The sequence below is a fragment of the Anomaloglossus baeobatrachus genome, chromosome 5, assembly GCF_048569485.1.
Source record: "Anomaloglossus baeobatrachus isolate aAnoBae1 chromosome 5, aAnoBae1.hap1, whole genome shotgun sequence".
In the NCBI taxonomy this organism is placed as follows: Eukaryota; Metazoa; Chordata; class Amphibia; order Anura; family Aromobatidae; genus Anomaloglossus; species Anomaloglossus baeobatrachus.
Genome location: NC_134357.1, coordinates 24,805,665 through 24,828,248, shown reverse-complemented (window position 1 = coordinate 24,828,248; position 22,584 = coordinate 24,805,665). Strand labels below are relative to the sequence as shown.

The 22,584-nt window shown below is 49.3% G+C and overlaps 1 protein-coding gene across 10 annotated transcripts in view; it reads right to left on the bottom strand.

The window, feature by feature from the left end:
• Window positions 1–22,584, bottom strand: part of ZNF384 (zinc finger protein 384) — a 91,813-nt gene that overhangs the window by 49,207 nt on the left and 20,022 nt on the right. For 8 of the 10 annotated variants that reach the window (XM_075348308.1, XM_075348314.1, XM_075348313.1 and 5 more), the window contains exons 2-3: window positions 9,136–9,217; window positions 8,147–8,214 (exon numbers count right to left, since the gene is read on the bottom strand). In XM_075348308.1, the coding sequence (XP_075204423.1) occupies window positions 8,147–8,209 (63 nt within the window). In that variant the 5' untranslated portion in view covers window positions 8,210–8,214; window positions 9,136–9,217. The remainder of the gene's footprint in view (window positions 1–8,146; window positions 8,215–9,135; window positions 9,218–22,584) is intronic. The other 2 variants (XM_075348310.1, XM_075348312.1) reach the window with 1 other exon arrangement.

Sequence of the window (22,584 nt, the reverse complement as noted above, 5' to 3'; positions counted from 1 at the left end):
AGGACTGCAATGCCGGCCTTTGTGGATGATGTAGGAGGTGTCATGCACACGGGTCTCAGAAGGAGGACGACGGTGATCGCAGCAGAAAGGAAGCGCCGGACCGGGAGCTGCAACGCCCATCGCAGCAGACTGCCCCCTAGGTGAGTATAATAAAGGTAATTTTTACATTATACAGCCTGGGCTCTTATATACAGTATTCTAGTATGTTGTATATAATAGCTCACTGGTGGTGGCCACAGCGTATAAGGGATAAATCTGGTGACAGGTTCCATTCTCAGGATTGGTGCTGGTCAGAGGTTGCAACATCCTCCCCAGTGGTAGTATGTATACAAAAAAAAGAAGGGAATTTTGTTTACTTACCGTAAATTCCTTTTCTTCTAGCTCCTATTGGGAGACCCAGACAATTGGGTGTATAGCTTCTGCCTCCGGAGGCCACACAAAGTATTACACTTTAAAAAGTGTAACCCCTCCCCTCTGCCTATACACCCTCCCGTGGATCACGGGCTCCTCAGTTTTGGTGCAAAAGCAGGAAGGAGGAACTTATAAATTGGTCTAAGGTAAATTCAATCCGAAGGATGTTCGGAGAACTGAAGACCATGAACCAAAAGAACAATTGAACATGAACAACATGTGTACACAAAAGAACAACAGCCCGAAGGGAACAGGGGCGGGTGCTGGGTCTCCCAATAGGAGCTAGAAGAAAAGGAATTTACGGTAAGTAAACAAAATTCCCTTCTTCTTTGTCGCTCCATTGGGAGACCCAGACAATTGGGACGTCCAAAAGCAGTCCCTGGGTGGGTGAAAGAACACCTCAATAAAAAGAGCCGAAACGGCCCCCTCTTACAGGTGGGCAACTGCCGCCTGAAGGACTCGCCTACCTAGACTGGCGTCTGCCGAAGCATAGGTATGCACTTGATAGTGCTTCGTGAAAGTGTGCAGACTAGACCACGTAGCTGCCTGACACACCTGCTGAGCCGTAGCCCGGTGCCGCAATGCCCAGGACGCACCCACGGCTCTGGTAGAATGGGCTTTCAGCCCTGAAGGAAGCGGAAGCCCAGAAGAACGGTAGGCTTCGAGAATCGGTTCCTTGATCCACCGAGCCAAGGTTGACTTGGAAGCCTGCGAACCCTTACACTGGCCAGCGACAAGGACAAAGAGCGCATCTGAACGACGCAGGGGTGCCGTGTGAGACACGTAGAACCGGAGTGCTCTCACCAGATCCAAAGAGTGCAAATCCCTTTCACACTGGTGAATTGGATTAGGGCAAAATGAAGGCAAGGAGATATCCTGATTGAGATGAAAAGGAGATACCACCTTAGGGAGAAAATCCGGGACCGACGCAGAACCACCTTATCCTGGTGAAACACCAGGAAGGGGGCTTTGCATGACAGCGCTGCCAGCTCAGACACTCTCCGGAGTGATGTAACTGCCACTAGAAATGCCACCTTCTGCCAAAGACGTGATAAAGAGACATCCCGCAGCGGCTCGAAAGGTGGTTTCTGAAGAGCCCTTTAGCACCCTGTTAAGATCCCAGGGCTCCAGCGGACGCTTGTAAGGTGGGACTATGTGGCAAACTCCCTGCAGGAACGTGCGGACCTGCGGAAGCCTGGCTAGGCGCTTTTGAAAAAATACGGAGAGCGCCGATACTTGGCCCTTGAGAGAGCCGAGTGACAAACCCTTGTCCATTCCGGATTGAAGGAATGAAAGAAAAGTGGGTAAGGCAAACGGCCATGGAGGAAAACCGTTATCAGAGCACCAGGATAAGAAGATTTGCCAAGACCTGTAATAGATCTTGGCGGACGTTGGCTTCCTGGCCTGTCTCATGGTGGCAATGACATCCTGAGATAACCCTGAAGACGCTAGGAGCCAGGACTCAATGGCCACACAGTCAGGTTGAGGGCCACGGAATTCAGATGGAAAAACGGGACTTGTGACAGCAAGTCTGGGCGGTCTGGAAGCGCCCACGGTTGACCCACCGTGAGATGCCACAGATCCGGGTACCACGACCGCCTCGGCCAGTCTGGAGCGACGAGAATGGCGCGACGGCAGTCGGACCTGATCTTGCGTAGTACTCTGGGCAGCATCGCCAGAGGAGGAAATACATAAGGTAGTCGAAACTGCGACCAATCCTGAACTAATGCGTCCGCCGCCAGAGCTCTGTGATCCTGAGACCGTGCCATGAATGCCGGGACTTTGTTGTTGTGCCGTGACGCCATGAGATCGACGTCCGGCGTTCCCCAGCGGCGAAAAATCTCTCGAAACACTTCTGGGTGCAGAGACCATTCCCCCGCATCCATGCCCCGACGACTGAGAAAATCTGCTTCCCAGTTTTCTACGCCCGGGATGTGAACTGCGGAGATGGTGGAGGCTGTGGCTTCCACCCACTGCAGAATCCGTCGTACTTCCTGGAAGGCTTGACGACTGCGAGTGCCTCCTTGGTGGTTGATGTATGCGACGGCAGTGGCGTTGTCAGACTGGATACGGATCTGCCTGCCCTCCAGCCACCGATGGAAAGCCAATAGGGCTAGATACACTGCCCTTATCTCCAGAACACTGATCTGAAGGGAAGACTCCCTCGGAGTCCAGGTCCCCTGAGCCCTGTGGTGGAGAAAAACCGCTCCCCACCCTGACAGGCTCGCGTCTGTGGTGACCACAGCCCAGGTTGGGGGTAGGAAGGATTTTCCCTGCGATAGAGAATTGGGAAGGAGCCACCACTGAAGTGACGTATTGGTTGCAAGGGAAAGAGAGACGTTCCTGTCGAGGGAAGCCGACCTACTGTCCCATTTGCGGAGAATGTCCCATTGGAGTGGCCGCAGATGGAATTGCGCGAACGGCACTGCCTCCATCACTGCCACCATCTTCCCCAGGAAGTGCATGAGGCGCCTTAAGGGGTGTGACTGACCCCGAAGAAGTGATTGCACCCCTGCCTGCAGAGAAAGCTGTTTGTCCCGCGGTAGCTTGACTACCGCTACCGCTGACTGTGTATGAAACTCCATCCCGAGGTAAGTCAGTGATTGGGTCGGTGTCAACTTGGATTTCGGGAAGTTGATGATCCACCCGAACTGCTGGAGAGTCGCCAGAGCGACGGTAAGGCTGTGTTGACACGCCACCCGAGAAGGGGCCCTGACTAGGAGATCGTCTAAGTAGGGAATCACCGAGTGGCCCTGAGAGTGTAGGACCGCCACAACGGATGCCATGACCTTGGTGAAAACCCGTGGGGCTGTCGCCAGGCCGAAAGGCAATGCCACGAACTGAAGGTGTTCGTCCCCGATGGCGAAACGCAAGAAGCGTTGATGTTCGGGTGCGATCGGCACGTGGAGATAAGCATCCTTGATGTCGATCGATGCTAGGAAGTCTCCTTGTGACATCGAGGCGATGACCGAGCGGAGAGATTCCATCCGAAACCATCTGGTTCTCACATGTCTGTTGAGTAGCTTGAGGTCCAGAACGGGACGGAATGATCCGTCCTTTTTTGGCACCACGAACAAGTTGGAGTAAAAGCCGCGCCCCTGTTCCTGAGGGGGGACGGGAATCACAACTCCTTCTGTCTTCAGAGCGTCCACTGCCTGAAAAAGTGCGTCGGCCTGAGCGGGGGGCGGAGAGGTTCTGAAGAAACGAGCCGCAGGACGAGAGCTGAACTCTATCCTGTAACCGTGAGACAGAATGTCTCCCGTTGCTGAGGTCTCTTAGGTTTGGACTGGGGTAAGGAGTCCATTCCCTTGGATTCCTTAATAATCTCATCCAATCGTTCGCCAAACAATCGGTCGCCAGAAAACGGCAAACCGGTTAAGAACCTCTTGGAGGCAGAGTCTGCCTTCCATTCGTGCAGCCACATGGTCCTGCGGACTGCCACAGAGTTAGTGGATGCCACAGCTGTACGGCTAGCAGAGTCTAGGACCGCGTTCATGGCGTAGGAAGAAAAAGCTGACGCTTGAGAAGTCAAAGACGCAACTTGCGGAGCAGAAGTACGTGTGACAGCATTAATCTCAGCCAGACAAGCTGAGATAGCTTGGAGTGCCCACACGGCTGCAAAGGCCGGGGCAAAAGACGCGCCCGTGGCCTCATAGATGGACTTCACCAGGAGCTCTGCCTGCCTGTCAGTGGCATCCTTTAGCGATGAGCCATCTGCAACCGATACCTCAAGGTTAAGGGCGACGTCAGGGTCAGAGCCCTGAGCTGCGACGTCCGCCTCGTCCTCCAGAGAGTCCTCAAGCTGGGAACCCGAGCAGCGTGAAGAAGTCGGGGAAGATTCCCACGTGAGACCTGGGGCCCAACCTGGGAGCGCGCTGCGGCGCGGACCGAGAGGGGCCTGGAGGCGACGATCCAACAGGGGCCGGGGCCTGTGTAAGGACCGGTCTGGACTGCAAAGCTTCTAGCAGCTTGGCAGACCATTTGTCCATAGACTGAGCCATGGATTGTGAAAGTGACTCAGAGAGTTTCTCAGCAAAAGAGGCGAACTCTGTCACTGCCGCCTGGACAGGGGGAGCAGGGGGGTCTACATGAGCCGAGGGGCCCACTAGTGACCGAGGCTCCGGCTGAGCAAGCGAAACAGGGGTCGAGCATTGCTCACAGTGAGGGTAGGTGGAACCCGCAGGTAACATAGCCCCACAAGAGGTACAGGCCGCAAAAAAACCCTGTGCCTTAACAGCTTTGCTCCTTGTGGATGACATGCTGTTGTCTCCTAGGAGAATAATCACTGAGGGTATATGGGCAAAAAAGGGTATACAGCCCGACCAAACAGAAATATCTATATATATAATTGCCTTATTCTGTCTGTCTGTCTGTCTGTCTGTCTATCTGTCTGTCTGTCTGTCATGCTCCAAAATTGTGTCCTTACGGTGACACAAAGCTGATTGGCCGCTGGGCTCGCCATGGCCCCGCCCCCCCACACGGATTGGCCGCTCGCCCAGGCTGCGCCCCCACACGGATTGGCCAGCCGCTCGCCCAGGCTCCGCCCCCCCCACAGATTGGCCTCTCGCCCCGGCACCCTGCAGGCATTGGCAATTCGGCCACGCCACGCCCCGCCCCCCTCACGCAATGCACGTTAGCTCTGGCCCCACCCCCTCCCTCCTCCCGCGCATTTCTCGAACTGACACGGCTGTCACGGAGGTGAGTACGGTACTCCCTGCCCACCCCCCCCCCCTCCCCCCCCCCGCCCCCGCCCCCGCTCGCACAGGACTGGTGTGGATACGTTGCTAACCATGCTCGCATGGTTACAAGCGCTGTCACGGAGGTGAGTACTGTACTCCCTCCCCCCCCCCCTCCCCCCCCCGGCCCCCGCTCGCACGGCAGTGGTGGGAGTGGTGTGGATACGTTGGTATCAAGCCCATCAAGGTCCTGCTGCGCCAGAAGATCCACACGCACACACACAAACATACACACACATCAGATCACACTCACACTCACTCTTACACACACCTCACACACACACCTCACATCGCATCCACATACTCACAACATCCTGGGATATCGCTTGCTTCTCGGCGGCGAAAATGTGCTGTTGTGATCTTCCAGGACCTGACGGAGGATCACATGGCCAGAAGCATGTGATATCCCCGGATGTTGTGAGTATGAGCGCGTAAGTGCGATATCGTCAGTGTCTGTGTGTGTGAGTGGATGCGATCGAGTGTGTGTGAGTGGATGCGATCGGGTGTGTGTGAGTGTATGCGATCGGGTGTGTGTGAGTGTATGCGATCGGGTGTGTGTGAGTGGATGCGATCGGGTGTGTGTGTGAGTGGATGCGATCGGGTGTGTGTGTGAGTGGATGCGATCGGGTGTGTGTGTGAGTGGATGCGATCGGGTGTGTGTGTGAGTGGATGCGATCGGGTGTGTGTGTGAGTGGATGCGATCGGGTGTGTGAGTGTCGGCAGAGGACCAGGCCGTGCTGGAGGAGGCTGGGAGCAGAGAGGCTGATCATGGGGAAGAGGGGAATGCTGATGCTGAAGGAGGCTGGGATGGGAAGGCTGGGAGGAAGGAGGCTGGGACGAGAGAGGCTGATCCTCAGGAAGGCTGAGGAGGGGAGGCTGATGCTGAGGGAGGCTGGAAGGAGAGAGGCTGAGCAAACGTGCTCCATCCGCCATACTGCGCACTCCCCATCGTGCTGCATCCCCCATGCTGCGCACTCCCAAACGTGGTCCATCCGCCATGCTGCGCACTCCCAAACGTGGTCCATCCGCCATGCTGCGCACTCCCAAACGTGCTCCATCCGCCATGCTGCGCACTCCCAAACGTGCTCCATCCGCCATACTGCGCACTGGAGCACGTTTGGGAGTGCGCAGCATGGCGGATGGAGCACGTTTGAGAATGCGCAGCATGGCGGATGGAGCACGTTTGGGAGTGCGCAGCATGGCGGATGGAGCACGTTTGAGAATGCGCAGCATGGCGGATGGAGCACGTTTGGGAGTGCGCAGCATGGCGGATGGAGCACGTTTGGGAGTGCGCAGCATGCCGGATGGTGCACGATCGGGAGTGCGCAGTATGGCGGATGGAGCACGTTTGGGAGTGCGCAGCATGGCGGATGGAGCACGTTTAGAAGTGCGCAGCATGGCGGATGGACCACGTTTGGGAGTGCGCAGCATGGCGGATGGAGCACGTTTAGGAGTGCGCAGCATGGCGGATGGAGCACGTTTGCAAGTGCGCAGCATGGCGGGTGGAGCACGATGGGAGGTGCACACCTCCCCCCAACACACACACACACGCGCACTGCACAACACACACACACTAGGAATCACAAACAACGCCCTACACAGACACCCACACAGACAACGCTGCACACACAAATATACGCACATACTGCACAACACACACATTGCTCAAAACATACCTCCCCCCAAAACACACCACACCCACACAAACCGCACAACACACACACACACACACAACGCTACAGACACACAGCGCTCCACAAACAACGCAACACACGCAACACACATACAACACCGCTCTCACCCCCCGCGACACTCAGAACATGTACAGCGCCCTACACAAACACTTGGTAACTACACACAACAACATCTATATATATATATAACAAAAATCATACATGAACTACACAATACGTAAATTCTAGAATACCCGATGCGTAGAATCGGGCCACCTTCTAGTATATATATAAATACGTATCTATTCCGGCACCCTAGGGGGACCAGCACCGGGTGACCGGTGTGGCTTACCGACCGCTAACAAGCGGAGTGTGTGTCCTCCAGATTCCCTGCCTTAGGTCCCCAGAAGCTGCAGAGCTCTTCACTGAGAATCCTCCACCGGCAGAATGCCAAAAAATGGCTGCCGGAGCTCTCAGGGGAGGAGTGGAGCCGTGGGCGGCGCCAGGAAAGTGCGGGAATCTGGGGTCCCCACAGTGATCAGTGAGGGGGGAGGAAACATGCAGGATGCTCCATCCCTCACATCCGACGTCAGGTCGGCAGTCCCGCCCTAACCCCTGACAGGCAGGCCCGGGGGCGGGATTTTTGCGACTAGGCCGCGATGAAGCCGGGGACTAAATTTGAGACCGCGCCCGACAAGCAGGCACGGTCGGCGCGGAAGTCCGCCGGCCTTCTCAATTCAGCAGCTGCCGCAGCGTCCGGGAAGGTGCGCTCCCTGCACAGTCCCCTATGGGGACACAGAGTACCTTTGAGTTGCAGGGCCCGGTCCCTGAGGTTGAATAGACTCCGGTCCGGCAGATTCCCACAGGGGCTGCGGAGGGAGCACGGTCCCAGTAAATGGATGACCGCTCAGGATCCCACTTCTCCCAGAGCCGCTAAGGGATGGTGAAGGAGACGGCATGAGGCTCCGGCCTTTGTACCCGCAATGGGTACCTCAACCTTAACAACACCGCCGACGTAGTGGGGTGAGAAGGGAACATGCCGGGGGCCCCGTGGGGGCCCTCCTTTCTTCCAACCGACATAACTAATATGAGAATGCATGAGTGGATGTGTGCCTCCTTCCACACAAAGCATAAAACTGAGGAGCCCGTGATCCACGGTAGGGTGTATAGGCAGAGGGGAGGGGTTACACTTTTTAAAGTGTAATACTTTGTGTGGCCTCCGGAGGCAGAAGCTATACACCCAATTGTCTGGGTCTCCCAATGGAGCGACAAAGAAAAAATAAATAATAATACACCTGCATATTTTCTCCAGAACCAGTCACTTACCTGTCCAGAGACCGTGGGGACAGCGGGCCAGAAATAGGAGGAGTTAAAATGAGACTCCTCCATGGCTCCTGTGAAGAGACAGCAAAGATTAGGAGGCGCCTTAACAAAAATATATATCAATCATATCAGTTTTCCAAAGATTCCGTCTTGTTCCACACATTTATATATAGAGAAATGCATTATGTAGTGACCACTATGCCCTGATCTATTAATATATTATATTAATATATATAATATATTATATTAATATATATAATATATTAATATATTATATTAATATATATAATATATTTATATATTAATATATATATATATATATATATATTATATTTATATATTAATATATATATATTTATATATTAATATATATATATATATATATTTATATATATATATTTATATTTATATATATATTAATATATATATATATATATATATATATATATATATATATATATATATATTAATATATATTATATTAATATATCTATATCTATATAGTAGCTGTGGAGGGCTCATTTACACTGCAAGATCACGATCGCCGGGTGTTTAATGGCCTGACTAGAATTCTATGTGCACAGAACGATCGTTAATAGGATAGTTCTGTGCAAAGGTTTGTTCCCCGATTATCCGCCTTTAGTCACTGGGTCGCCCCAGGCTCCGTAGAAATGCACAGCGCATGTTACATCCTCACACTTTTTTATTTTTTTTTGCACCGAGTAAAAAATAAAAAACATAAATAAAAATAAATAAATAATCCCCAGGCCCCTTTTGTTGCAAAACTGAGAATGAGACCTCACTAAACCTGTTGCCTTAGTTGCCCGTTCTGGTGGATTTTAGTTCTGCACCAATGTCGCTGCGGATCTCATCCACTGCGATGCAAAATGGTCCAGATCGCGATAAGACAGGTTCGGAACAAATCCTGACATAAACATGACCCCCCCCTACCCACTCCCCACCCACGGGGAATAGACGAGGACGGCTCTCACCACTGCACACTCCTTGGCGTTGAGTCTCCTCAGTGCACTCAGGTGAGAAGTGTTTGGATCAATTCATGAAGAAAAAACAAATCTGTAGGAAAAAGAAAAAAAAAATTGAATAAGACAAGAAAACAACTTAGGGCATGTGCCCCCGTGAGAACGTGCCTGCGGACTTTTCTGCAGGTTCACGCAGCAACTCCCCTGGAATCCGCAGCTATCCATAGATGCGGATTTTCTGCGGAATAGTTGCGGTAAACCTATGAAAACAGTGCGGATTTCATGCGGAATTCCCACCCTGTATCTCCATAGTGGAAAGGCAGGAATTCCGCATGAATAATTGACATGCAGTTATTCGTGGCTGCGGGAAATCCGCAGCCTTAAAAACCGCAGCATTGATACAGCACTCCCCACATCCCATAGGATAACATGGGGAGTGTCTGTACTTTTCGTAAACCCGCGGATTTATCTGGAAAATCTAGAAAATCCACGGGTTTTCCGCAGCTACTTTCTCCAGTGGGCACATGGCCTTTTACCTTCAGCATGCGTCAGATATTTTTGTAAGCGAATATGTGTTTAGGGCGATCAACGTACGATCGGTTGGGCTCCAACGCCTCCATAAAAAGTTTATTCCCGGCATTAAAAGTTATCATTTGCTAATGGTAACTGCTGCAACCCTCTCCAAAATTAAGGAAGAAATGGCCGTGCCCTATTAGGTTCCTTTTTTTGCAAATGTCGTATAAAGAAAAACGGAGCGGCGACTAATACACAACGACCGCTTTACACCTCATCCTGGGATTGGTGCGGTCCGGGGCCCACCAATATTGGCAGCAGCCGCTTTAAGCAGGGTAAAACGGGGGTCAATAATGGGCAGCGCAGAGGTCCCTTTATTCTGTCCGTGAGCGAGATCAGATTATAGAGTCTGACTATATAAAAAGGAAAAAAATAAATAGCGAGTGATGAACTCCCCCTTTAATAGCCCGCAGTTAATCCCATTTTCTCCGGCGGGCAGAGATCTGCAGGTTGAGCGTCGGATAAGCGAGTCACAAGTCTTCATTTATTATAAATGTCAGCAGTGGAGCGTCGCCGCTACAGCCCTCGCTTTAATCACTCGTGTGACATTATCCCTCACACCAGCCACATCTATATCTGCGCCATATCCATTATTTACTCCGCCATATAGGGCTGGAAGTTATATTGCCGGCATCCACATTTCTTGTCATCCCGACACAAGACGGATGAATATTTAAAGATGCTGTTTATTTATTTTATTTTTATGTCCAGGCCTCCAATGGTCACTTTTCTTTAATGGAAGAAAATCAGAATAAATGGCCGACCGCATCCTGAGCAGTAAGTGCTGCCGGTCCACACTACAAAACACTGAAGTAACCCATTTTGTTTCTGTGCATTCATTTTTTTTCCTTTTCTAACTAAAGAGCTGTTTATTTTGTGTGGCAGATTTTAGGATGACTTTAGCAGCAACACAAAGATGGCTGCAACAGAAAGCAACTTGCTTGCTGCGGTAGTTGCGGGACACAATGCCAACTTGCTTGCTGCGATAGTTGCGGGATACAATGCCAACTTGCTTGCTGCGGTAGTTGTGGGACACAATACCAACTTGCTTGCTGCGGTAGTTGTGGGACACAATGCCAACTTGCTTGCTGCAATACTTGCGGGACACAATGTCATCTTGCTTGCTGCGGTAGCTGCGGCACACACTGCCAACTTGCTTGCTGCGATACTTGCGGGACAATGCCAACTTGCTTGCTGTGACAGTTGCGGGACACAATGCCAGCTTGCTTGCAGCAGTAGTATCAGGACACAATACCAACTTGCTTGCTGCAGGACACAATGCCAACTTGCTTGCTGCGATAGTTGCGGGACACAATGCCAACTTGCTTGCTGCGGTAGGTGCGGGACAATGCTAACTTGCTTGCTGAGGTTGTTGCAGGACAATGCTAACTTGCTTCCTGAGGTTGTTGCAGGACAATGCTAACTTGCTTGCTGAGGTAGTTGCAGGACAATGCTAACTTGCTTGCTGAGGTAGTTGCAGGACAATGCTAACTTGCTTGCTGAGGTAGTTGCAGGACAATGCTAACTTGCTTGCTGAGGTAGTTGCGGGACAATGCTAACTTGCTTGCTGTGGTAGGTGCGGGACAATGCTAACTTGCTTGCTGAGGTAGTTGCAGGACAATGCTAACTTGCTTGCTGAGGTAGTTGCGGGACAATGCTAACTTGCTTGCTGCGGTAGGTGCGGGACAATGCTAACTTGCTTGCTACGTTACTTGTGGGACGCAATACAACATAATTTGCTCTTAACAGGCTATGATGTAGCATTCAGCAAAAGTTGCCTTTTTGGTAATCATTTTGCAGCACTTGAGATGTTTTGATTGCCTTTTAGATCATATTTATAGGCAGATCACCGAAACAAATACATAAATATATAATTTATGACAAGGTCTGAAAGGCTCCTGGAGGTGGGCACATACTTTTCTCAAAATAGTCTATAAGACGTCCTCTTTAAGAACAGTAGGAGGGAAGGAAAGCGGTCACTAAGTTACGGCACAATTTGTACAGATTTTTACGGTGTAAAGAGTGGCTGGAAAGTGGAGATTTCCTTTAAATGCAGACGCCAACTGCACCAACGTATAAAAGTGCGGCCGGTGGCCGGAATCCTCCTACGCAGATATTTACAATGATCCCTGAGGTTTTCTCAAGAGTTTACAAGTTCCCCCAGTGTCAGGGCTGAACTGTCGGAGACTCCGCGTCAGTCGGATGCCAAGAAAAAGAGAAGCATCAAGTGAGAAGCTCGGCCGGGCCGACTCGCAGGAGGCCTCCGCTCTCGCAGGGGAGGAGGATCGGCCGCAGATATTTCCCAGGTTAGACCAAAAAAAAAAGCAAAAATGCATCTGGGTGTAAAAGGAGCCGTCTGTCTGGAGGAAAGTCATCGCTGTAATTTATTCCATATGACACAGGGGAGCCATAACAAGGGCAATTTGTTCCTTCCTTCTGCCAGGACGCTGTGGCCATTTTACATGGGACTGACGACCAAAACAAGAGAACGGTCCTCAGAAACGGGACGTGTGTTATATACAGGGACAGAAAGAAAAATGGAAAAAACAAACAAAGACAAAAACACAGGCTGCAATCGCCCGATTGCCGCAGTCCTGGCTGCCATATTCCCCAGCAAGTGACAGTAATCTGTGGCTGTCGGGCCGGAGCTCTGCGAGCCGCCTACTACCTGCCAGTGTGACATCATCACACCGCCACGATGACATCACACCAGGTGGACAAATTAGAAGAAGCCCCGGATTTGTCGACTTTAGGGAGGAGGCAGTTTGCTTTGCTCGCGGTCCTCCGGACTACTGATGTACTCACTGTACCAGGGTCTTGTGAATCAATTCGCACACCTCTATGTTTCTGGGTTGGCCTTCATTTCCGAGGCCAGATCATTGCCAGTACAAGTCCGATTCGGTAGATCAGAGGGGAGAATATTGGCATTAGAGCAGAGTCACACTAGCGTATAGCATCCGATGTGAGAGCATCGGATGCGATATGCTAATGACCCTCGGCTCCCGCGAGCATGGTATAAGTGTCATGCAACTGTGATCCGATCCAAAGATCGGATCACAGCTGCAGAGGAGAGGGAGAGAGTGATCTCCTCCATTGTCAGCAGGTGTGTATATTGGACGCACTTAGATGTCATCCGAGTGCAGTCCGATGTTTCACTCGCACCCATAGACTTGTACGGGTGCGAGTGATCCGAGACTCACAGACAATCTCAGCTTGCTGCCATTGTTTCCTCAGTCCGATTAAGGCTGCTTTCACACATCCGTTTTTTGCCGTCCGGCACAATCTGGCAAAAAAAACTGATGCAACGGATATGGCGAAAAAACGGATCCGTTGCATCAGTTTTTTTCCATGCATTCCTTCTGTTTTTTGACGGATCCGTTGTGCTACTGAGCATGCGCAGTTAAAAAAAAAAATCGGATCCGTCGTTGGATTCCGTCATATGCCGGATGATGACAGATCCGGCGCCCATAGGTTTTTATTGTAACTTACGCCATATGGCACCGGATCCGGCGCCATACGGTTTTTCGCCGGAGACAAAAAACGCTGCAAGCAGCGTTCCATCTGGCTGCTGGATCAGCTATTTACACCGGATGCAACGCAAGGCCATGCGGCACAATCCGGCGCTAATACAAGTCTATGGGGGAAAGGACACATCTGGCAGCAACACACGCTGGATCCGTTCTTTCCGTTTTTTTACCGGATTGTGCCACACGGCGAAAGCAGCCTAAGGCTGAGGAAAAACTCTCAGACGTGAGCTGCAGCATTGCGTTACATGGGGCCGAGTCCAATGTGAGATTTTCTCCCATTGCACTAGTACGAGTCATACGCCAGTGTGACTCTGCCCTTACCCATATTACAGCATAAGTCCATCATGGCGGGGGTCTAACTGCTCAGTACCTCTCCGGCGCCGCTATCACCTGCATCTCCCCCTCTGGGGACCCATCCATGTGTTTAACAACTGGCCATGGCAGCACGCAACACCACATTTTCCCTATCACAACCGCCAAGAGCTTTACCCGAAAATATGTGCTGCAAAAGATATCCTTTAAAGGGAACCTGTCAGGTCCAATATGTACCCAGAATCACAAGCAGTTCTGGGTACATATATATATTGCTAATCCCTGCCTAACAGCACCTCCTGACGAAGCGAGAAGCGAAACGCGCGTCGAGGTGCTGGGCTCTGTGGTTTGCCATCTGGGTCTGTAATTTGCTGTCATCTGACACCCCCCCTAGCCTAACAGATACCTTCCATATTGGTTCATTCTGGCACTGGGTTGATGCATAGATTCTATGAGAACTATAATAGAGATTGTGGATTGTATTATATTGATTATCTCATGTTATGAAGTATGCATTAACCCTGTGATCTTTACCATCTATGACTTTTTTCTATATAATTGGCTTTATGCTGAGATTTGTGTTTGGGATGCACATATATATGTAGGGTTGCTCTGTTTAAACAAACTACACTTGTACTTTAGATTGGTTATCTGTGATAGGCTAGGAGGGCAGTGAAAAGAACATTTATTGAGACCCAGAAGTTTATATTTGTAAAAACATTGTATTTTAGATAATGGCTTTTCCACGTGGCACCAGTTTGTTTTTAACCTGTGGGTACCAGCACTTTATAAAATTGTAATAAACCTTTGATGGAATAAAATACGATAAACTTCTTTAACCACATAGGTTGTTTGATATATTATTGATTAATCATTTGCAGACCTCTCTTTTTGGGTAATATCAACACATGGGACCACCACCAGTCCTGAAAAATGAAGAGGACCCAATCTCATCAATGTAGCTTACTGCAGTTCCTCGCCCATCCAGCGGGCGTGCTGTACTGCAGGGAACAATAGAAGGGGAGTGAAGCGCTGCACCAGCAGTGGACCCTGTTATCCTCAGGATCTGTGGGGTCTCAGGAGGTCAGACCCCCAACATTTAGAAAGATCAGAATAGCCCCTTACACATCTGTCACGTATGATGGGTGTATTACCACCCAGCAAAAACTGCTTTTCTATTGGAGGAGACGCATCTGGTCACATGCTCCAGCGTTTGCCTTCAATAGTCTAATACTGAGTCTATAGGAGGCAAATAGTGCAACATTTTAATTAACCCCAATTGCAAAAAATAATTTAGCCCAATTTCATGCATTTAAATAAAAAAAAAATGTAAGGCTCATTTCCCGATTATCTTGCAGTGTAAACACTAAACTGATCACCCAATTAATGAGCAAAAGGCTCGTCCCTCAGGTGCAATGATCGTTTGCGTAGTGTTAAGGATCATTGTTCTCGGCAGCACATCGTCTTGTGTGACCAGGACCCGTGCTGCCGAGAACCATGGCATCCTCAGTACGTGACCTATTACTGTTTACTTATGTCTGCCTGTGTAAATAGACATTTAAATGAGCATTGATTGGTAAAAGTTTACCAACCGGAGATTGTTTAGTGCCGCCGGTAAAACTGACCCAAAGCCTGCAAATAATATGTGAAACGGTCAATAGGTGGAAATGTGATTTAAAAGCTTGTGGACTGCAAAAAGGTTTTGTAGATGGGCTAAGGCTGCGTTCACACACTGCAGTGTGGTGGTGGGAGGGTTTTGTTGTGAATGGATGGAGAAAAAAAAAAAACAGACAAAAATGCACGACGATGTGTGAACACAGCTTTATCAGCCAATTCATTCCCTCCTGCCTCTAACTCAACTTTCACTTTGAAAAATGGCTGAAATCCAGCCAGAAAAGTCAGATAACAGAAGGATCAGACCGCAGCTGCTTACTGAAGTCTACAGAAAGAAAGCAGCAGACACACACAATATGTGCTGCAGCTTTCTAGTAATTATTTTCTATTACAGCAGAGCTAGATTCACAGCTACACTGCTCAGAACTGCTGCACTATAACCGCCATGCTGCAATCACATCTACACTGCTCAGTACTGCCGTATACTGTCACCATGCTGCAGCTCACACACCAGAGAAGGAATCACAGCTACACTGCTCAGTACTGCTGTATACTGTCACCATGCTGCAGCTCACACACCAGAGAAGGAATCACATCTACACTGCTCAGTACTGCTGTATACTGTCACCATGCTGCAGCTCACACACCAAAGAAGGAATCACAGCTACACTGCTCAGTACTGCTGTATACTGTCACCATGCTGCAGCTCACACACCAGAGAAGGAATCACATCTACACTGCTCAGTACTGCTGCATACTGTCCCCATGCTGCAGCTCACACACCAGTGAATGAATCAGCTACACTGCTCAGTACTGCTGCATACTGTCCTCTATGCTGCATCTTCATCTTCCAGTGAAGGAATCACATCTACACTGCTCAGTACTGCTGTATACTGTCACCATGCTGCAGCTCACACACCAGTGAATGAATCAGCTACACTGCTCAGTACTGCTGTATACTGTCACCATGCTGCAGCTCACACACCAGAGAAGGAAGCACAGCTACACTGCTCAGTACTGCCATATAATGTCATCCATGCTGCAGCTTAACACACCAGTGAATGAATCACATATACAATGCTCAATACTGCTGTATTGTATTTTATTGTATTATCCTGCAAGCTGCAACTTCATATTTTGGTGAAGGAATCACAGCTACACACTGCTCAGTACTGCCATATACTGTCCTCCATGCTGCAGCTTTGCACCCCAGAGAAGGAATCACAGCTACACTGCTCACAACTGCTATATACTGACCTCCATGCTGTAGCTTCACACCCCATTGAAGGAATCACAGCTGCTTAGTACTGCTGTATACTGACCTCCATGCTGTAGCTTCACACCCCAGTGAAGGAATCACATTACACTGCTCAGTACTGCCATATACTGTCCTCCATGCTGCAGCTTTGCACCCCAGAGAAGGAATCACATCTACACTGCTCAGTACTGCTGTATACTGACCTCTATGCTGCAGCTTTGCACCCCAGAGAAGGAATCACATCTACACTGCTCAGTACTGCTGTATACTGACCTCCATGCTGTAGCTTCACACCCCAGTGAAGGAATCACAGCTACACTGCTCAGTCCTGCCGTATACTGTCCTCCATGCTGCAGCTTCACACCCCAGTGAAGGAATCACATCTACACTGCTCAGAACTGCTGTATACTGACCTCCATGCTGTAGCTTCACACCCCATTGAAGGAATCACAGCTGCTCAGTACTGCTGTATACTGTCCTCCATGCTGCAACTTTGCACCCCAGTGAAGCAATCACAGCTACACTGCTCAGTACTGCTATATACTGTCATCCATGCTGCAGCTTCACACCCCAGTGAATGAATCATATATACAATGCTCAATACTGCTGTATTGTCTTGTATTGTATTTTATTGCATTGTATTGTCCTGCAAGCTGCAACTTCATATTTTGGTGAAGGAATCACAACTACACTGCTCAGTATTACCGTATACTGTCCTCCATGCTGCTGTTGCTTCTGAACATGTGCTACACATAGCAAGGTAGCAGGAATTCCTTATGTCACGGTATCTGTTCCAGTTTTCTTTACATACATTTAATCACATTAAATTAATCCAAAAAGTGTTTTCACTACAAACCAGAATAGAATTTTCTCAGCACTTTGGTTACTTGGCTCATGGGATTTTTCTAGCCCCGGTATAATTGCATGTTAGATTGCTCTATTTACAGAAACTCCTGCAAAACTGAACCCTCCTCTATGTAAGGCTGAAAACCGTTCTTCGGAGCGGTCACCGCATATCCCTGCATGTCAGGTACAAGACAGGGGGACTGAACAGCCAGTAATTACACCCCTCTCCGCTCCACTTAAATACCAGAGTTTTTGGAGAGTAATAAGAACTTTTTAGGAAGCAAAAAAAAAAAATAATAATCTTCTAGTCTGCAGGCAACTTTCTCTGAGAAATCTGACAGTGCCCTTCTCTGATCGGTGCAGGGCAGGAGACAGAGATACCGGGACGTTCTCACCACTAAAGCTGCACGGATGCGGCAGGTCCTGAGTAGCTGAAGGACCTTCCAGGATATCCAAGTCACATGCTTGGAAGCAACTTCAAAATGTGGTAAAGCGACGCCGTGTGCGGAGAGGCGGCAGAGCTTGGTGCGCAAGTACTGTGCGTGCTGTAGGTGTATAATACACATGCTCTGTACACTGTGTAGGGCTGTTCTTGGGTACTGTTGTGCATAAAAGCTGAGCTGCAGTACCAGAAGTGGCCACTATGCAGTGTATGGAGCGCTGCTGTTCACACTCAGTTGCCACCAGCTGATCGGTGATAGTCACAGGTTATAGACCCCATAGATCTTATATAAGTGCAAGTCATCAATAAGCCTGGGAAACCTCTAATGTGTGTAAACATGACCCCCCTCCATCTCTGACTATTAGGGTGGCTTTACACGCTGCGACATCGCTAGCCGATGTTAGCGATGGCGAGCGTGATAGCACCCGCCCCTATCGTTATGCCGATATGTGGTGATCGCTGCCGTAGCGAACATTATCGCTACGGCAGTGTCACACGTACTCACCTGCTCGGTGACGTCGCTGTGACCGGCAAACCGCCTCCTTTCTAAGGGGGAAGTTCGCTCGGCGTCACAGCGACGTCACACAGCGGCCGCCCAATCAAAGCGGAGGGGTGGAGATGAGCGGGACGTAACATCCTGCCCAACTCCTTCCTTCCTCATTGCTGGCGTGTGGCAGGTAAGGAGATGTTCCTCGTTCCTGCGGCGTCACACGGAGCGATGCTGCAGGGACGAGGATCAACTTTGCCCCAGCGACAGCAGCGATAATTGGGAGAGGACCCCCATGTCAACGAGGAGCGATTTTGGACGTTTTTGCAACAATCCAAAATCGCTCCTAGGAGTCACACACAAGGAGATCGCTACAGCGGCCGGATGTACGTCACAAAATCCGTGACCCAACGAGATCGCTGTAGCGAAATCGTAGCGTGTAAAGCCCGCTTTAGGCTATGTGCCCACGGGAGATTAAACTTGCGGATTTATCTGCGGAAAATTTGCGGATTTTCCAGATAAATCGGCAGGTTTCAGCATGTACAGACACTCCCCATGTTATCCTATGGGACATGGAGAGTGCTGTGTCCATGCTGCGGATACGTGCGACTGCGGAATATGCTGCGGATGTCCTGCAGCCGCATGTAATTGCATGTCAATTATTTCTGCGGAATTACCTGCGGAAACCCCGGCCCTTCACTATGGAGATTCCACAGGTAATCCGCAGGAATGTCCACAGGTTTACCGCAGCTATTTCGCTGTACTACCGCAGCTATTAAATAGCTGCGGATTCCAGCGGGCAGCTGCGGCCGTACCTGCGGATATATCTGCAGGTACGAGCTCCCGTGGGCACATAGCCTTAGGCTATGTGCCCATGGGAGCTCGTACCTGTGGATTTTGCTGCGGAAACCTTGCGGATTTATCTGGATTTTCTAGATAAATCCGCAGGTTTCAGCAAGTACAGACACTCCCATTGTTATCCTATGGGACATGGGGAGTGCTGTGTCCATGCTGCGGATGTCCCGCAGCTGCACATAACTGCATGTCAATTATTCCTGCGGAAATCCCGGCGCTCCACTATGGAGATATAGGCCGGGACTTCTGCAGCTAAGGCTGCTTTCACACATCCGTTTTTTCCTGTGCGGCACAATCCGGCTCTTTGCAGAAAAGACGCAACCGGTTTTTTTTGCCGCCGGTGGCGTTTTTTCTGCAAAGACTTTCATTAGTGTCGGATTGTGCCGCATGGCCTTGCGTTCGTTTTTTGCCGCATGCAGCATATTTAGCCCATGCGGCAACCGGATGGAGCGTTGCCTGGCACGTTTTTTGTCCGGCAAAAAAAAAAACGCATCGCGCCGCATCCGGCGCTTTTTCCAATGCATGTCTATGGACGCTGGATGCGGTGCGATGCGGCAAAAACCGCATCCGGCCGCCGCATGCGTTTTTTTTCACTGCGCATGCTCAGTAGCCTGCCGCAAGTGGCAAAAAACGGACGGGCCGCATGTAAAAAACTTATGCAAAGGATGCGGTTGTCACCGCATCCGTTGCATAGGTTTTAGAGCCGGATTGGCCGGCTCTGCTAAAACCGGAGGTGTGAAAGCAGCCTAAGTCACATGAATTTCTGCAGGTTTACCGCAGCTATTTCGCAGTAATCCTGCAGCTTCATATAGCTGCGGATTCCGGGGAGCTGCTGCGGGAAACTTGCGGACGTACCTGCAGATATATCCGCAGGTACGAGCTCCCGTGGGCACATAGCCTTTGAGTCCTTCAGCATTCCCCCCCCCCCACCATATTGCCTTGTTGCTACTGTCCAAAACATTGAAGAGAAAGGCAGAAACTGAGCTGCACGATTTTGATGGATGTCCAGAACCCAAAGGCATTCAATTAGTGATTACGCCATGAAAAGCTCATAAAACATCATCTTAATGGATGCCTGTGATGGTGCCCTTAGGCTATAAAAAACAACAACAAAAAAGCCTCATATCTTTTTCTTTCGGACACAAAGTTTTAGTCTCGGTTTTGCAACAGGATCCTATAGACAAGTGTAAGGAGCTTCGTGATCCCATTAACAGAAAACCTTCCTTTCTTCCACCTCTTCATTAATCAGGTGCATTTTACGCCTCCACTTTTTAAACTCAAGGTGTAATAAGTCTAAAATGTACAAGATATTTTGTGCATCGGATGTAAAAAAGAGGTTACTTGCAATTCATTTACCGTATTTTTCGGACTATAAGATGCACCGGACTATAAGACGCACCCTGGTTTTAGAGAAGGAAAATAGGAAAGAAGGGAATTTTGTTACTTACCGTAAATTCCTTTTCTTCTAGCTCCAATTGGGAGACCCAGACAATTGGGGTGTATAGCTACTGCCTCCGGAGGACACACAAAGTATTACACTTAAAAGTGTAAAGCCCCTCCCCTCTGCTATACACCCTCCCGTGCATCACGGGCTCCTCAGTTTTGGTGCAAAAGCAGGAAGGAGGAAACTTATAAATTGGTCTAAGGTAAATTCAATCCGAAGGATGTTCGGAGAACTGAAACCATAACCAAGAACAATTCAATCTGAACAACATGTGTACACAAAGAAAACAACAGCCCGAAGGGCACAGGGGCGGGTGCTGGGTCTCCCAATTGGAGCTAGAAGAAAAGGAATTTACGGTAAGTAAACAAAATTCCCTTCTTCTTTGTCGCTCCATTGGGAGACCCAGACAATTGGGACGTCCAAAAGCAGTCCCTTGGTGGGTAAAAGAATACCTCGATAAAAGAGCCGTAAAACGGCTCCTTCCTACAGGTGGACCACCGCCGCCTGAAGGACCCGCCTACCTCAGCTGGCATCTGCCGAAGCGTAGGTATGCACTAGATAGTGCTTCGTGAAAGTGTGCAGACTCGACCAGGTAGTCGCCTGACACACCTGCCGAGCCGTAGCCTGGTGCAGCAATGCCCAGGACGCACCCATGGCTCTGGCGGAATGGGCCTCCAGCCTGAAGGGACCGGAAGCCCAGCAGAACGGTAGGCTTCAAGAATTGGTTCCTTGATCCACTGAGCCAAGTTGACTTGAAAGCCTGCGACCCTTTACGCTGGCCAGCGACAAGGACAAAGAGCGCATCCGAGCGGCGCAGGGGCGCCGTACGAGAAATGTAGAGTCTGAGTGCTCTCACCAGACCTAACAAGAGCAAATCCTTTTCACATCGGTGAACTGGATGAGGACACAACGAGGGTAAGGAGATGTCCTGATTGAGATGAAAAGGGAATACCACCTTAGGGAGGAATTCCGGAACCGGACGCAGAACCAGGGCTGTGGAGTTGGAGTCGGAGTCGTGGAGTCGGAGTCGGAGCTCATTTTGGTGGAGTCGGAGTCGGAGTCGGTATAAAATGCACCGACTCCGACTCCTAAAATATATAATAAATTGGGGACAGGAGTGCAATGCAGAATGTGCTGAATATTTTACTAAATAATAACATTTAGTATAATGCTTATATTTAAGTGAAAAATGTATTGTAGTACAATGTGAACATCAGACATTTAATTGTTTTTATGATACAATAATCAAGATATTTGGATAGAACATAAAATATATTTATTGGAATACAACTTTAGAACACAAAAAACTGTAATAAATTGTAAATATGTAATACACTATGTAATATACAGTAGATTACATATATATCTTGTGTGTGTATATACACTGTATATACATATATATATATATATATACAGTGTATATACACACACAAGATATATATGTAATCTACTGTATATTACATAGTGTATTACATATTTACAATTTATTACAGTTTTTTGTGTTCTAAAGTTGTATTCCAATAAATATATTTTATGTTCTATCCAAATATCTTGATTATCGTATCATAAAAATTATTAAATGTCTGATGTTCACATACACATATTCATGTACTACAATAAATTTTTCACCTAACTAAGCAATATATGTAGGAGTCGGAGCCGGAGTCGGAGTCGGTGCAAGAGAATTTGAGGAGTCGGAGTCGGAGTCGAAGGTTTGGCTTACCGACTCCACAGCCCTGCGCAGAACCACCTTGTCATGGTGAAACACCAGGAAAGGAGCTTTGCATGATAACGCTGCCAACTCAGACACTCTCCGAAGTGAGGTGACTGCTACTAGAAAAAAACACTTTCTGCGAAAGACGTGTGAGCGAAATATCCCTCACGACAAACCCTTTTCCAATCCGGATTGAAGAAAGGACAGAAAAGTGGGCAAGGCAAATGGCCAGGGAGAAAACCCTGAGCAGAGCACCACGACAGGAATATTTTCCACGTCCTGTGGTAGATCTTGGCGGACGTTGGTTTCCTAGCCTGTCTCATAGTGGCAATGACCTCTTGAGATAACCCTGAAGACGCTAGGATCCAGGACTCAATGGCCACACAGTC